The sequence below is a fragment of the Pseudophryne corroboree genome, chromosome 3 (assembly GCF_028390025.1).
Source record: "Pseudophryne corroboree isolate aPseCor3 chromosome 3, aPseCor3.hap2, whole genome shotgun sequence".
Taxonomy (NCBI): Eukaryota; Metazoa; Chordata; class Amphibia; order Anura; family Myobatrachidae; genus Pseudophryne; species Pseudophryne corroboree.
Window position 1 is genome coordinate 338,704,091 of NC_086446.1, and position 17,114 is coordinate 338,721,204.

The 17,114-nt window shown below is 44.3% G+C and overlaps 1 protein-coding gene across 1 annotated transcript in view; it reads left to right on the plus strand.

Annotated features, from left to right (window-relative positions):
* SKAP1 (src kinase associated phosphoprotein 1) overlaps positions 1-17,114 on the plus strand; it is a 958,799-nt gene that overhangs the window by 293,560 nt on the left and 648,125 nt on the right. The window contains exon 5 of the mRNA XM_063963151.1: positions 9,149-9,268. Within this exon, the coding sequence (XP_063819221.1) occupies positions 9,149-9,268 (120 nt within the window). The remainder of the gene's footprint in view (positions 1-9,148; positions 9,269-17,114) is intronic.

Sequence of the window (17,114 nt, forward strand, 5' to 3'; positions counted from 1 at the left end):
GGGGGTGGGGGGGGGGGTTCATGCCGCCGCGCAGTAGGCGGACACTAGCAGGCAGTGTCCGCCTACTTATCGTTCAGTTGGGGGGAAAGTTTCCCCTACACCTGAACGATTGTTTGGGTAAATCAAACAGGTTTGATTTTCCCAACTAGTTGGACAGACCGTTTCTGTCCGTTTTTCAGCGTGTGGGAGCAAACGGCTGATAATCGTTTGCTCCCACACACTGCCACATTATCTTTCCAACCAGCCAACTAGTTGGCTGGTTGGAAAGATATCGTCCTGATGTATGGCCAGCTTTAGTTTTAGAGGCAGATTCAATTGATGGTGGGAAATTTTAAAAACCCATTGGCGTGGGGTTTTGCTAGTCAATTGCAGGACTGCACCCCAGGGCAAGTCTAATTTTCACTAAAATCATTAATTGTAAGAAAAATCACCAAGATTTTATCTGCCCTCCACCCTGAAGACTAATTAAGCAATTGGAAGTTTCCAATTAGCTTAATTAGTCAGTAATTACTCAACTTCCGAAGCAGTGTCTTGTGCTCCAGCAACGTGATCCGGTCCTCTGCAGCAGTGGTGAGTATTTGAGTGTTTGTGAGTGTGTGTAATGTGAGTGTGTATGAGTGTGACACCCCTCAATGCCAGATCTGATTCCATTGGTACTTCAGGATTTAAAAGGCTTCCTATTTGTTGAATCTGTCCTCAGGGCCTAGAATAAGGAAAAAGAAATTGGCAAAGTGTGTTTTGGAGGGCTCCAGGGACAAAGCCTTGTTAGGGGGTGTCTGGGGGGATGAAGCTTTCTGCAGAATAGCCAACACAAATTTCAGTTCTCCTAGAATTTTAGAACTATTTCATTATGGTAGCTATAGTCAACAAAACACATTTTCGCCTTGTACAAAAAAGTTAAAACTGAGAGAAAATAATTCTACAGAAATGTAATTACAACTTTAGGGGGCATTTTCATTGGGGGCCTGACCACGGCTTGTTAACTGGAATCTCACTTAAACCCACTGCCTGCTCAGAATTTGGTATATTAAATATATTCTGTTCTTGCCTCCTGCCTGCCACTGACCTTATTTACTGATCCTGCCATGTCTGCTGCCAGCTTCAGACCTCAGAGTGAAAGCTGTAATGTGTTCTTGTCTGCTGCCTATACTAACCTTGGTCTCTGGACTATATTGTATGCCTGGTCCATCATTGTACATATACCACATTAACTACTGTACTACTGTCTGTTTCTTTAAGTGCTCTGTCAATCCAGTTACTTCCGTTAATACCTTGTGATAACTCCCTACTTTCTGAGGCGTGAAGACATAGGGACATCTGTCACAACTAAGGTGGGAATTTAACCGGTTGTGAGGTTTACCAAGGTAAAAAACCTTGAGTACAGTACCTCACACCCAATTTTGGATTTCCGTAGTTATGTGCGCTCCTACCTGCTGTATCCAATTTTAAAAACATGGTTGCAGGGTTTTCAGAGCTGAAATTTCCCAAGTAAAAAAGAAAAGAAAAAAAGAAAAAGATACTCACCTGTCTGTGGTCTCCATGGCTCCCAGTGGTCTCCCCTCCATCTTTACACTGTGGAGTGATCTGCTGGGAGGCTCAAGGGATGCTGGGAGATGTAGTTCTCCTAGCCACTTCCTCCGGGAGCCTTACACTAGCCAGCCTTCACCTAATGAGAGTATAGTGCACATGTGCTGAGAGACAGCACTGGGAAAGGAGGGGCTAGCTGCCTTTTCTTATACCCCTTTTCCACTAGCGTAGCACGGGTCGCAGCCGTGTCGCCTGACACGGCTGCGACTCGTGCTACAGCCCCCTGCAGACAGCGCTCACCAACCCGGCAATTGCCGGGTTGGTGACGCGGCAGGGGCGGCGCTGGGAGATCACCTATGCACTGTGAACGGGAGCTGTGTCGCCTCGACACGGCTCCCGTTCACACTAGACAGCTAGCCGGGTTGAACACGTGTTCAACCAGGCTAGCTACCAGGGTAGGATTCCCGGATCACTTGATCCAGGAATTTGCCGGGGGACCCGTTTCCACTAGGGAAAAACACGGGTAAATACGCGCCCCCGCGCATTTACCCGTGTTTAAAAAAGCTAGTGGAAACGGGGTATAAGTAACTGGCACTGTAGATTGAGATGCATTTTGCGCCTTTGACCCCTTATGGTTAGGCCAGGGTACCGAAACTGGGCTTGAAGGGGCATGTAAATGCAGCCAAGGTACAGTAAGTACATGTTTGCACAAAATGCTTCCCATGCTTACCACAACACCGGTTCTTATGCACCTGCTCAGAGTGAGATCACTTGTGGGTGCTGGAACCCTGGTTGAAAGTTAGAACTGATAATGGCAATAAGTAGCTTCTTCTGTGTGGCTTAATGCAAGTGAATCCTTCCTACTTATGTTGATACTATTGCAATATGTTTACTGCAATCTATACGCATTGTTACTATTTCCCTCAACCTTCATGTACTTTTTTTTTCTCCTCACACTTGTCATTATCTCCTCCCCTTGGCTCTGGATCTGTTTGCTATACCCATCGGCACTCAAGCTGCTGAGGAACTACACATCCCAGCATTCCTTGTCAAATTTTTAACATGCCCTAACGGCAAAATTGTGGCAGGGCGTTCTGGGATGTTTAGTCCTACAGCAGTTGGATTACTACAGCCAGTGCTGATATTGGGGGTCATTCCGACCAGTTTGCATGCTGCAGTTTGTCGCAGCGGTGCGAATGGGTCGGAACTGCGCATGCGCACTGGACGCATTGCGCGCGCGCGTTGTTGCCTGATGACAGCCGTTGCCGGACAGCGCCGCCGCCAGCGGAAAAAGTGATCGCAGCGGCTATCGCAAGAAGACTGACAGGCGGGAGGCGTTCTGGGGCGTCAACTGACCGTTTTCCAGGCGTGGTGAGGCGAACGCAGGCGTGTCCAGGTGGATGTCTGATGTCAATTCCGGAACCTTCGTCGCTGGATCCGTCACACAGGGTAAGTCTGACCCTGGTATTGTTTTGCAGGAAACTTTTTTAGCATAGCAGGGCTGCACAAGCGATCGCAGCCCTGCTATGCTAAAATACACTCCCCCATAGGTGGCGTCAAGTTGATCGCACGAGCAGCAAAAAGTTGCTACGTGCGATCAACTCGGAATGAGGCGCTTTGTTGTTATGATTGTACATTTTCTAATGTGTTTATATTTGCAGTATGAAGGTTAATTGCATTACTGAAACAAGTATTCTGTGTGGAGCAGGAGGGATTTTCCCACACGGGAGAAAAGGCAGGTGTGAGAATACCTAATTACTGTAGTCAGACTGGAATACTCTGCAGACGGGACAGGATGTGGCCTGTTTAAGCTGCCCTGTTTACAAAAAAAGCCAGACAACGCTCATTTTGCTATTGAATCATTGAGGGCCAGGAGTCCTGAGCCTAAACCTGTAGGAGACAGAGAAGGCAATGAAACTCTGGAACTGAGCTATGCTTTATTGGGAAGAAGCCAGGAGGGGAGCCTTGAGTGCGAGTAGGCCGGAGCCTGTATTATTCTGCAGGAAGCAGGATTGAGACTCTGCATGGTACCTTTGAGAGACAGGACTGAGTTTTTTCATTTAAAATACTCTGGGCGGTATTCAATTGATTATTACACTCGATCTCCAGTCTAAAGTGACTGGAGATCGCAGGTGTGATATTCAATTGTATGTAGTTTTCGCGCTGATTGCGCCCATAGAGGTTTGGTTTAGCCATGTAAAGCAACTAAACCTGGCCAAAGTGCTATACGTGATCGTGAAAAGTGCCCGGTTCACTTTTCTGTGCAGACGCCAGGAGCCATCGTGGCCAAATGGAACTACCATTGCATAGCTCAGTTTGGGCGCCATCTAGTGGCTGCCGGACGAAAAACAATTAAATTCCGCTCTTTATGTTTGCAGATTAGCTGCCCAAGGTTAGGCAGGAACGGAGATGTGAGTCAGTGCCTGAATGAGGGCTAGGCGTTTATTATTTTCTGTTCACTTGTATTGTTCCTTTTTATGCTGAAAGACCTTAATTCCGTTCATTTACCTAATAAGCTGTGTTGGATCCTGTTTGAGCAACTAGATACTACACAGATTCACGCTTCTACCGTACTTTTTACCCCATGTCGACACACCTGTTATGTTTAAACTTTTCTGTATGTGTACTTTGTAAGATGCTGCAATACATTAGTTGCACCTTATAAATAAAGGTGAATATTAATAATATTGCAGCATATTTGCAGTTTGTCTGCAGTGATAAACGTACCCGTTTGATTTTTTTAAAGGGGCTTGTGAAAGATGTGTGTTGATTTAAACTTAATACTTTTACTTTATCTTGTATCTTGTTCTAATTTTGCTTCACATGGTGATTGCAACATTATTTACTAATTACCAGCCTGTCAAAATGACGAACAACATGACAGTAATGTCAGCTATGGCAGCTGTGCGCCCCCGAATTGAAAAACAGTTGAATTGCTCCATCGGGTGCCAACTAGTGGCCGCTGGCGTGCAGAAAACTTGAATCCCCCCCATAGAGGTGAGGAGCAGCGTTAGCCTTTAATTATATAGGATTAATAAAACTGTCCAGCCATGTTATATATTGTATATCATGAACAGAAAATTGTGATCCCACATCAACTGCTGTGCATTTTTTTCATGGGTGCACTTTGCAGTTACACATGACACACAATTTCTGTCCAACTCTGAGCCCTAAAGTACTGTATGCATTTAATAGGACACATTTAAAGATAAAGTGAAGGGAAGCAGGTGATTTCTTTTGTTTGTGGGATTTTTTATAGTCTGCTGTATCAGAATGACCAAACTGCTGTGACTTGCTAGAAACAGAAACTATGAAAGCTCGAAAACATGATTGTAGAAAGTAGACTGAAAAGGCCTTATTTTGTGCTGACAGGATGACTTTACTGTAGTACAAGAAAGAAGTTCATAAGTCACAAGTGGGGAGTGATGTGATATGGGGAGCGGTTATAATTCTAAGGATAATGCCTTGGAAGAATAGAAGGAAAGATAATTTGGTAACTAGTGTGATATTGAATTGTGATTTGAATATATGTGACAAGGATCTCAGGCAAATAATATTAATAGAGAGGCATTAAATCAGCATTCTTTATTTCTCTGGCATCCCAGCTGGGGGGAGACTGGAAAACCAGGAGATATAGATGGCACTGATCAAGGAGCAGGCCCAAGTGCTGACTTCCCCTTGTTTGTGGACTGCCTCGTTCCCCTCTTCATCGCCCTAGTGCTAAGCACCTCAGTTTATTTATTTGTGCCGAATGTGTTGGCACGTTTTCACATTGGGCTGTGAGTAGGTTTATTTTCTTTTGTTGAATTATTTAACCCTACTAGCCATTTGTTTTGCCAGAAGGTTTACAGAGTTAGTGTCCCTTTCATGTAGAAGATCCCCTTTATGTCTTTTCATCAATTTCAACTAAAGGTCCTTTCAGAAATTTATCTTAACCAGGAGATTGTGATTCAGGCTCTGGGCCAAGACATGGCTTCTGGTAATGGATCTATGTAGATTGATCTGCCACATTTTGTAAGACTAAGAGCCCCTTGGTGCTCTATGAAGCACACAAGCGAGATTAGCCAGTGACAAACCAGTCAGAGGTGACCATCCAAAAGTGTGTTTCATAAGGTGCCCCTATTGCTGATTGCATGATGGCCCATTCTACCTGATCAGTGAGCGCCTCATGGGTGGAGAGGTGCGGTGCCCCTGTGGAACAATTATGCAAATCAGCCACCTTGTCATCAGCCCATACTTTCACTAAGTCATATAAAGGTAATGTTTATGTAGCTAGAGACCCCATCTTTCCGCGCAGCCATAGCGGAACATACTCTCCCTTAGGGGAGATATATTTTAAACACCTCCATGGTTATCCTGTATCTGCCCATATTGTATACCAAAAAAACTCTATCCATCTGAGGGACACTGCTTTCCCTCCTGCTCTGTGCTACGCTCTGTTTTGTTATCTCATTTTCTTTTCTTTTTTGACAGGTATTCTTGTTCAGTGTTTTATTTCTATCTCGCATTTGCTTATTAAAGTTGAAACTGTAGTGCTTGGCACCATGGAATATAGAGGGGGAGGAGGCAACCCACAAACAAGCTTAGGGGCATGATTCAAGGTAGTATGCAAACACGATGACTTGCTTACTACTACGATGTTAGAAGATCGGCGCATGCGCAGGGTTTATACTGTGCATGCGCCTGTCTTCTACTGCAGCCGTTTGGGGGCGAGATAAGAAGTGCATTTTCTGGATGTAATAGATGTAGATTTTTGTTGGTGTTCTTAGATGTTGTTCACTACCTGTTCCACTGTTTTCAGCTGTAATATTCCATTACTTTGAGAGAAAAAAAGAAAGCCCCCAGTAATTGCAGACTTAAGACATAGTGGGGCAAATTTATTAAGCCTGGAGAAGGGATAAAGAAGTGATAAAGCAGTGATAAGTGCAATGTGATAACGCACCATCCAGTCAGCTCCTTTCGGTCATTTTTCAAATCCGTAATGGTTGGCTGGTGCGTTATCACCTTGCATTTATCACTGCTTTATCACTTCTCCAGGTTAATACATCTGCCCCAATACAGTAGGCTGATTGTTCATGTGGTCAAAGAAAGTTGCTAACACTGTGACTAATACAGGCTCCTAAAATGGGCATAGTTAATCAGCAGGCTCAGACAGATTGTTGTTACAGGATGGTATCAGGACCACGGCGCTTGGGATGTTGGCGGTCAGAATACCGACAGCGGTATCCCAATGCGCAGACTCCTGACACATTTATGGTAAGTGTTTTAACCCTCCAGCTCTACCCCCTAACTCTTACCCTCCTTTCCCACAGCCTGACACCAGTGTCGGGATTCCGACTGCCGGCATCCTGAACGCCGGTATGCTGACTGGATCCCGTTGTTACATACATGGGAAAACTACACAGATGTTCAACAGATAAGGATCAGTTGTAGTTAATAATAGTTAATATTGGTGGTTAGTTGAAGTTACATACAGATATACAGATTGCAGTTAGATGATCTTTAGATTTACTGATAAGCTTAGATGCAAACAAAATGGAATAGATGATTGGTCTGAAGTGCTCTGCTAATTATATTGTTTTCCTGTAAGATATAGATCACTTTGGACATCTGGAGCAAGGAAGCTAATTAATGAGGATTATTCTTGTTGTCTGGTAACTCTGTGATCAAGGCTGAAACTGACCAAGTCCCAAGATTGCACTACATCCTTAGATTTGCTCATTCAGAGTCACACTCCATCTAATTACAGATGCACAGTCCTGTCACCAAAGGTTTCACTGCTGTGGTGAGAACTTGATCACTGGACCATTTCCTTAGCTGTCATTTCAGGCTGGACCTATGAGAGGTGTAAAGGAAAATATTTCTCACATTGGGCCAGATGTACTAAACCTTGAAAAGTGATAAATATCACAGTGATAAAGTGCCAGCCAATCGGCTCCTCGCTGTCATTTTTCAAACACAGCCAGTGACATGGTAGGTAGGAGCTGATTGGCTGGCAGTTTATCACTGTGAAATTTATCACTTTTCAGGCTTAGTACATCTCCCCTAAGGTGTTTGATTTAATTTAGTGCGGATTAAATAGCGCTGGGAATTAGCTCCCGGTGCTATTCAATTTAGCTCGCTGTCATGTCAGTGAAGGAAGGTTCTCAAGGACTAAACAGGGTGTTTTGCAGTGAGAACCAGCATTCTTTGTATAAAGTGCCCAGCGTGATGCATTGTGTCAGCACTTGCACTGGAGGGGTGCGATAAGAAATCCTTTTGTCAGGTGTCACAGCGCTGAATAGCATCGGGAGCTAATCAATCCGCACTGAATTGAATCGAGCCCATTGAGTCAGTTCTGGGATTCCAGCAAAAAATGGACATGCATGATCTTATAACTATAATATTTCACAAGTTTGTAGTGTTTCTGGACTTTAATACGGATTAACAATGTGATAAGCATGTTCCGAAATTACCAAAGAAAGAGATATGTAAATGCGCAACCAACAGCAGCAGGTATGAGGAAGGTCAAATCCTCAAATGTAAACTAGAGTAAAAAAAATGTGTATACCAGCGCTGGCTAACAAATTAATACAGAGATGGTTTGCTTTGTGTGTAAAATTATGAACAATTTATTAACATTTCATATATAAAACAATTAAAAAAGGAATATATCCCTAATACCACTAATTGGTAAAATGAATTCGTCTTATCTGGATAGACTCGATTTACAGACCTACAGACCTACAGGACCTCTGTCATCCCCTGGCAAAAATTGGACTCTTTCTCCCATCACTGGATAAATCATACTCAACCGGTTTGGCCCACACCTACAGCTTTAAATGGACTTGTCCTAATGCTGATGCTCATCATTCTGTGGATCCGGTAATTATCTGCAAAACACAGTGTATACACCTTGGGAGATTGTCCTAGCCTTAAGGATTTAACTTTGGTTACATAGGAAAGTGGTACATTGCACAGTCGAGTCTATCCAGATAAGACGAATGAATTTTACCAATTAGTGGTATTAGGGATATATTCCTTTTTAATTTGTTTTATATATGAAATGTTAATAAATTGTTCATAATTTTACACACAAAGCAAACCATCTCTGTATTAATTTGTTAGCCAGCGCTGGTATACACATGTTCCGAAATTAGTTGTATACGTGATAGCCAAATCACTGTTGCTTTCTGCGAAGAAATATAATTATGGTTTGCAGTATGTACAGTATATTACCGAATGAAATCAAATTTTATAATTTAATTCCATGGGAAACTGTATACTGTAGTTCAGTCAGGTTTGTTTAAGGTCTGGATTGATGTTGAGGCTACGACAGAAGACACCTACTGGCTTATAGAAGGTACCAGCCACATAGCAGAAATTCTCTTGTCGTTCTGGTACATCTAATATTGTAATGACTTTTATGAGAGGTCAGTAACTATTGAATTAAGAATGCATTTAATGTTTCACAATATAGCACTGGAAATGTGTGCAGTTTTGAGGATGCAAAGTACCAAGATCTTAAACTCTGTACAAACACTAAGCAGTTCATTTTCCTAACTTTGCATATACCTTTGCTGCATTTTACTGTTCAGAAATATTGTCTACTAACATACTATTTATTTGACACACTCCTTAGGTGGGGAAGCCAACACAGGTGCCCCAGGACAGGACAGTTATGATGATAACCACAGTCTGAGCTTTGGGACATCTCTGGCATCTGATGAGGTCTCTCTTACCTCAGATTACCTTGAAGATGGTGAGTGTGACATGGCATTTATATCCAATGTAATGATCCTGTTTCATTGTGCTTTGTTGTATTCTCTAATCTTAACTGGATAACCATTCAAGGGACCACAAAAGTAATGGAAGCTGCAGCATTATGGTCTTGCACAGTTTCCTAATACACTGTGGTACTTAGTAACCCATTATTAAATCCTCATAATACAGCTCATTTAGTGACCTGCTGCCTAATGCATATATTTGCTATAATCTTCAGCAACCAATCAGGTTCAGCAATTGCTGACTTGACTTAAGTTAGACCAGTGATAATACAGATCTGACTATCTTCATGGTTCATTGCACATTTGTGATATTGCTATTATTTTGACAATTATTTTCCCAAAAGAAAAAAGTAAAAGACAGTAGCATTTTTTCTGCAGCTGGGTACACTGTGTTCCACAGGGAATACATCGGGGTGTAGAGATGGATCTTGATGCAGAGGCACCAACAGGCTAAAGCTTTAGACCAGAGCTGGCCAAACCAGTCCTCGAGATCTACTAACAGTTCACATTTTCCAGACCACCTCGCTGGTGCACAGGTGTAGTCATTACTAATTAAGATGTGCTGCATTCATTCCTAACTGACAATTCTACAGAACTCCTGGAGGCCTGGAAAACATGAACTGTTGGTAGATCTTGAGGACCGGTTTGGCCAGCCCTGCTTTAGACTGTCCCAGGATGCATTAGGGGGCCTCCTCTATATAACCCGGCCTCCAGGCAATGTGAGCTCAGTTTTAGAGTTGGTGCCTGCATTGGAAGGTCAGTTAACAGGGAGGGCTGCGCAGGCAGCCCTGAAAAAGCTATTTAGAAGACTTCAAGGGTTGCAGCACTTCATATGTCAGTGTGACATACTGTGCTGCGGCTCCATCACCTCCCAAGCAGCGTTGCACTGCAATGCAAGTTGATGTCCCTTACCTGGTGGAGGCTATTAAGCTGATTCTACAAATCGATGATGATGTAGATCCCACTACTGCGTCTAAAAAACCTGATAAATTTAAACGTCAGAAGGTAACTAAAGTAGTATTACCACATTCTGACCATTTGGTAGACATTTGTCAGGAACCCTGGTCTTCTCCAGGAAAGAAATTCTCCCTGTCTAAAAAGATGCTAGCTCGTTATCCTCTCTCCGCTGAGTTGTGTAACAAGTGGGAAAATACACCGCCGGTGGATTCCCATGTCACCCGTCTTGTGGTGTCATCTACTCTGACTGTCACCTCACTGAAGGAACCGACAGAAAAGCGCGTCGAAGGATGCCTGAAGTCTGTTTGCTCCCTTACAGGTGCGGTACATAGACCCACTATATCAGCCTCCTGGGCCGCTAAAAGAATTGAAGCGTGGGTTCAGGCACTAGAGGAAGAGCTGCCTCAGGATATATCTGACACTGCCAGACAATATCTGTCTCATATTGCCACCGCCTCCCATTACATTCAAGAGGCGTCCTCTGAGGCAGGTGTAATAGCGGCCAAGGCATCGACTACGTCCATCCTGGCTCGCCGTATTCTGTGGTTGAGGTCACGGAAGGTGGACCTGGATTCCAAAAAGACCTTGGAGGTACTCCCTTTTAAGGGAGACATCTTGTTTGGGGAGGATCTGAATAAGATTGTGACTGACTTAGTGGCTGCTAAGACTGCGTTTCTCCCAAACACTAATCCTTCTACACAGAAGGCAAAGAGTACCACTTTTCGTTCCTTTCGACTTCAAGGGAAAGCAAAAGGTCAGGCATACCCGAGACAAGCTCGTGCTCCCAAAACCACTAAGCCCAAAGCAAAAGAATCCTGGGCTGCCCGTCAGCCTGCTTCCAAACAAGACAAGCCTGCTTTTCTTCCGCCTACTAATCCTTCTACATAGAAGGCAAAGACTACCACTTTACGTTCCTTTCCACCTCAAGGAAATGCCAAGGGTCAGACTTACCCAAGACAATCTCGTGCTCCCAAGACCACCAAGCCCAAGACGAAATAGCCCTGGGCAGCCCGGCAGCCTGCTTCAAAACAAGACAAGCCTGCTGCATGACAGTGCGGGCCTCTCCCTGTGGGATCCCAGTGTGGGAGGCCGACTTCTGCTATTCACCCAGGTCTGATTAAAGACCACTTCAGATGCATGGGTGCGAGAAGTCGTCTCTCATGTGTACGCAGTCTCTTTTAAGAGACGTCCCCCTCGCCAGTTCCGACCGACGGTTGTCCCTTTGGACCCGTTGAAGGCTCAAACTCTGCACCTGGTTGTGCGTTCCCTCCTGGATACAGGAGTGATAGTGTCGGTCCCCCTGTTCCAGAGAGGCGGAGGATTCTACTCGACCCTGTTTCTAGTCCCGAAACCGAATGGGTCTTTCCGGCCTATACTGAACCTCAAATCACTGAACAAATTTGTGAGAGTGTCCAAGTTCCGTATGGAAACACTGCGCTCGATTGTACTGGCCATGGAACCGGGAGATTATATGCTATCCCTGGATATACAAGATACCTATCTGCATATACCTATTGCCATATCGCATCAGCAATATCTGCGGTTTGCTATTGGCAACCTTCATTATTAATTCCAGGCTCTGCCATTTGGACTGGCCATGGCCTCTCGGATCTTCACCAAGATTATGGCCGTGATGACGGCTTATCTGCATCGTCAGGGAATCAGGAACCTGCCGTATCTGGACAACTTGCTTATCCTGGCGAACTCCCAAGGTGTCCTTCTCAGTCATCTACAACTGACGGTAAACTTTCTACAAGTCCACGGGTGGCTCGACAACTGGAAGAAGTCCTCTCTGATACCTGTACGGAGCATGGTGCACCTGGGGGCACTGCTGGACACATACAGCCAAAGACTGTCTCAAGAGAAAGTCCTGAAACTTCAGGAAAGGATACGATGCTTCCTCTCTCACCCAAGAGTGTCGATATACTCTGCTATGCAAGTACTAGGTCTCATGGTGTCGGCGTTCGACATAGAGTACACTCCGTTTAATTCCCGCCCCCTACAGAGGTTAATTCTTTCCAAGTGGGATGGCCTGCCTCATTGGATCAGGTCTCAAATTATCTCCTTGACTCCAGAGGTTAGTTTGTCACTGAGTTGGTGGCTACATGACCATCAGTTTAGCAGGGGCCGTCCCTTTATTTATTTCTTTATTTCTTTATTATTATTTATTAGCAGTTTCTTATATAGCGCAGCATATTCCGTTGCGCTTTACAATTAGAACAACAGTTATAGAACAAAACTGGGCAAAGACAGACAGACATAGAGGTAGGAAGGCCCTGCTCGCAAGCTTACAATCTATAGGGAAATAGGCATTGATACACAAGGATAGATGCTACCTGTTACATAATGGTTCCCCAGATTGCTAGGTTCTTAATGGGGTTTATGATATGATCAACCAGCAATGTTGGAAGACAAAATGTGAGGTTATGTGAACTGTACAGTGGGGATGTAACTGGATAGGGAAGCATTGAAGGTTATGTGTGTGGGTCTGGAATTTGGTAGGCTTGTCTGAAGAGATGAGTTTTCAGGGAACGTTTAAAGGTTTGGAGACTAGAGGAGAGTCTTATTGTGCGTGGGAGGGCATTCCACAGAGTGGGTGAAGCCCGGGTAAAGTCCTGTAATTTTGAGTGGGAACAGGTAATACATGTGGATGAGAGACGCAGATCTTGTGCAGAGCGGAGAGGTCTGGTAGGGAGATATTTTGAGATGAGTGAGGAGATGTATGATGGTGCAGTTTGGTTAATAGCCTGGTATGTAAGTAAAAGTATTTTATATTTGACACGGTAGAATACCGGTAACCAATGGAGGGACTGACAGAGGGGATCAGCAGATGAAGAACGTCTGGCGAGGAAGATTAGCCTCGCAGCTGCATTTAAAATGGATTGAAGTGGTGAGAGCCTATGTTTTGGAAGACCAGTAAGCAGACTATTACAATAATCAATAGGGAGATGATGAGTGCATGGATTAGAGTTTTTGCAGTGTCTTGTGTAAGATAAGGGCGTATTTTGGATATGTTTTTAAGGTGCATGTAACATGATTTAGAGACAGATTGAATGTGTGGAACAAAGGACAGTTCAGAGTCAAGGGTGACACCTAGCCAGCGAGCTTGTGGAGTAGGGTGGATAGTTGCATTGTAAACAGTTATGGAGATATCAGGTTGGTAACTACTCTTAGCTGGTGGGAAAATAATTCTGATTTGGAAATGTTGAGTTTGAGGTGTCGAGATGACATCCAAGATTAAATGGCAGACAGGCATCCAGTGACACGAGCCAATACAGGTGGTGATAAATCTGGGGAGGATAGGTAGATTTGAGTATCATCGGCGTACAAATGATACTAAAATCCGAAGGAGCTGATTAGTTTACCAAGAGTGGAGGTATAGATTGAGAAAAGCAGAGGACCTAGGACTGAGCCTTGCGGTACTCCAACTGATAGAGGTAGAGAAGAGGAGGTAGAATCAGAGAAGTGAACACTAAAAGAGCGATTATATAGGTAGGATGAGAACCAAGTAAGGGCTGTGTCCTGAAGACCTAGGGATTGTAGTGTTTGTATGAGAAGAGAGTGGTCAAAAGCAGCAGAGAGATCTAGAAGAATAAGTAGTGTGTAATGGCCTTTTGATCTAGCAGTGACTAGATCATTCACTACTTTGGTCAGTGCCGTTTCTGTGGAGTGTTGGGCACGAAATCCTGACTGAAGTGGGTCCAATAAGTTGTGGGAGTTAAGAAAGTGTGTAAGGCGAGTGTAGGCAAGTCTCTCAAGTAAAGAAAGGTTGTGTGAGGAACTGCGCCACTCCTAGATGCGGCTGTAGGGTCTGGGTAGCAGCTATAGAACAGATGGAGAGTGTACTATACACACCCCCTAGAGATATATAGGTGCAAAGAAGAAATCGATCCCTGCACGGAGTCCGGAGTTAGAGAGACACGGAGCAGCGGGTGTCTGCCGGCAGACCACGAGAACCTCACCACTCCACCAACGGATTAAGGTACAAACAAAGACTTATTCCAAGCAAGGAATTTAGTACCTTCCTGGAACATCTCCACTTTCAAAGACCAAAGTGAATTTCATCACGTTATTTCTACAGACTGCCCATAGATTACTGCACCTTATAGAGACTTTACCTGCACCTAACGGGGTAAAACGCTAATAAGTGTACCCACAGGTGAAAATACTGCAGCATCCACTTGTGTCCACATCTGTGTTGCATGTCTGTTTTTGTATACCGGTATTAGGTGTGTAACATATTCATTCAGGTCGTTTAAACTTAGTCATTATTTTAATTGGTTCATTTTATCTTCATCTGATATCAACTGGGTATTAGTATAGGTATAGTGCATTTTATCACCTTACAAGTCCTCTTCATCTATTTTTATTGCATCTTAATTAATTAATTGATCAATTATTTGAGAAGAATTTACATTCATCGTTTTTATACATATACTTTAAATAAAAATATATATTTTTTATACTCCATTCTTGATTGTGTAAATTATTTAATACATTGTATATCTCAGGAAGGGGGAAAGGGAGAGCGCTGAACATTTCTTCTTTGCACCTATAAGTCTCTCAAGTAGCTTGGAGGGACTGGGTAGCTGAGAAATGGGACGGTAGTTATAGAGTGTATTTGGGTCAGAGTTGTGTTTTTTTAGAATGGGAGTAATCACTGCATGTTCAAACAGAGAGGGAAAGATACCAATAGAGAGAGAGAGATTACAGATTTTAGTTAAGATTGGGATAAGCACAGGAGACAAAGTTTTACTGACCTGTGAGGGTATAAGATCAAGAGGAGAGGTAGTGGAGTAGAAGGATGAAAAGAGTGTTGAGACTTCATCTTCACTTGTGGGATCAAATGAAGAGAAAGTGCCAGAGGGTTCAGGTAAGGAATTGAGCAGGTCACTGGCTGAGTTAGACCATACCATTTTATCTCGGATTTTATCAATCTTATTCTTGCAGTAGGAAGCAAGTTCTTGTGCACTGATAGTAGCTAGTGGGGGAGGTGAGGGAGGGTAAAGAAGTAATTTAAATGTATTAAAAAGTCGATTGGGGTTGGTGGCATGATAAGAGATGATAGATTGGAAATATGTTTGTTTGGCAGTGTCCAGGGCCTGACGATAGGAGTGGTAGGTAGTCTTATATGTGAGAAAGTCACTTGGATTCTGAGATTTCCGCCACTGACGTTCTACTTTACGTGACAGTTTTTGTAGGTGTCTTGTTGATTTAGAGTGCCATGGTTGTCATCTAAGCCTACGTAGAGTGTGATGGGTAGCTGGAGCCACTTCATCAAGGGCACTCTCTAGGGTCTGGTGCAGGTGGGATACAGCAGTGTCAGGTGTGGTGAATGTAGAGATTGGTGAGAGAAGTTGTTGCAGAGAAGTGGAAAGTTGTTGAAAATTTATATTGTTAGTATTTCTGCGGGTTAGAGGAGGCTTGCTTGGTTTTAGAGTCCTAGAATTGAAAGTAATAGAAGAGATTGTGAAGGTGATCAGGTTGTGATCAGAGAGAGGGAAAGGAGTGTTAATGAATTCGGAAACTGAGCAGAGCCTGGTGAACACAAGATCAAGGCAGTGGCCCTCCTGGTGAGTAGAGGCGTCGGACCATTGGGTTAGGCCAAGAGAGGAGGTTAGAGAGAGGAGTTTGGGTGCATGAACAGATTGTGGACTGTCAAGAGCTATATTGAAATTGCCCATAATGATGGTGGAGATGTCAGAGGATAAGAAGTGTGGGAGCCAGGCAGAAAAATCTTCTAGAAATGTTTTTTTTAGGTTGCCCAGGAGGGCGATAGATAACTGGATTCCCAACTACGGACGCCAGTCTGAGGGGTTGGGGCGCAGTTCTGGAGCAACACTCTCTCCAGGGTCGGCGGACCAGGGAGGAATCTCTCCTCCAGATAAACATTCTGCAATTGTGGGCAGTGTTCAATGCTTTGACTCTTACCCTGCTTCTGATACAGAACAGTGGCTTACATAAATCATCAAGGCGGCACTCGAAGCCGCATGGCCATGATGAAAGTGTCAAAAATCCTTTATTGGGCGGAACGCCATCTGCCAGCAATATCGGCAGTGTTCATTCCGGGGGTCCTCAACTGGAAAGTGGACTTCCTCAGTCGTCAGGACGTACACGCCGGGGAGTGAAGTCTTCATCCGGAAGTCTTTCAACTCCTAATGGACAAGTGGGGCCTACCAGATGTAGACCTGATGGCGTCTCGACAAAATCACAAAGTTCTGGTCTTCGGATCAAGTACAAGGGACCTCAAGCAGCGTTTGTGGACGCAATGGCAATTCCATGGAACTTTCAGCTGCCCTACGTGTTCCCTCCAGTGTCATTCCTGCCCAGGGTACTTCGGAAGTTCAAGCAAGAAGGGGGAATACTGCTTCTAGTCGCTCCAGCGTGGCCCCGACGGCATTGGTTCTCAGACCTGCAGGGTCTATCGATGGAGCGTCCTCTTCTACTTCCTCAACGCCCAGACCTCCTCGTTCAGGGCCCTTGTGTTTACACAGACTTGGCCAGGCTGGCTTTGACGGCGTGGCTCTTGAAGCTTCACTCCTGAGGTCCAAAGGATTCTCCGAGGCGGTTATCCAAACTATTTTAAAGGCCCGCAGACCGGCTTCTGCACGGATTTATTATAGGGTCTAGAATTCTTACTTCACTTGGTGTGCTGCTAAGAATTACAATGCTTACAAGTTTAGTACTTCCAGACTTTTGGCTTTTTTGCAACAAGGCCTGGATTTAGGACTTTGTCTGGCCTCCCTCAAGGTTCACATATCTGCCTTGTCGGTGTGGTTTCAGAGGAAAATTGCATCTATTCCTGACATTCATACATTCACTTAGCGCGTACTGCGGATTCAGCCTACCTTTGTCCCTCCTGTG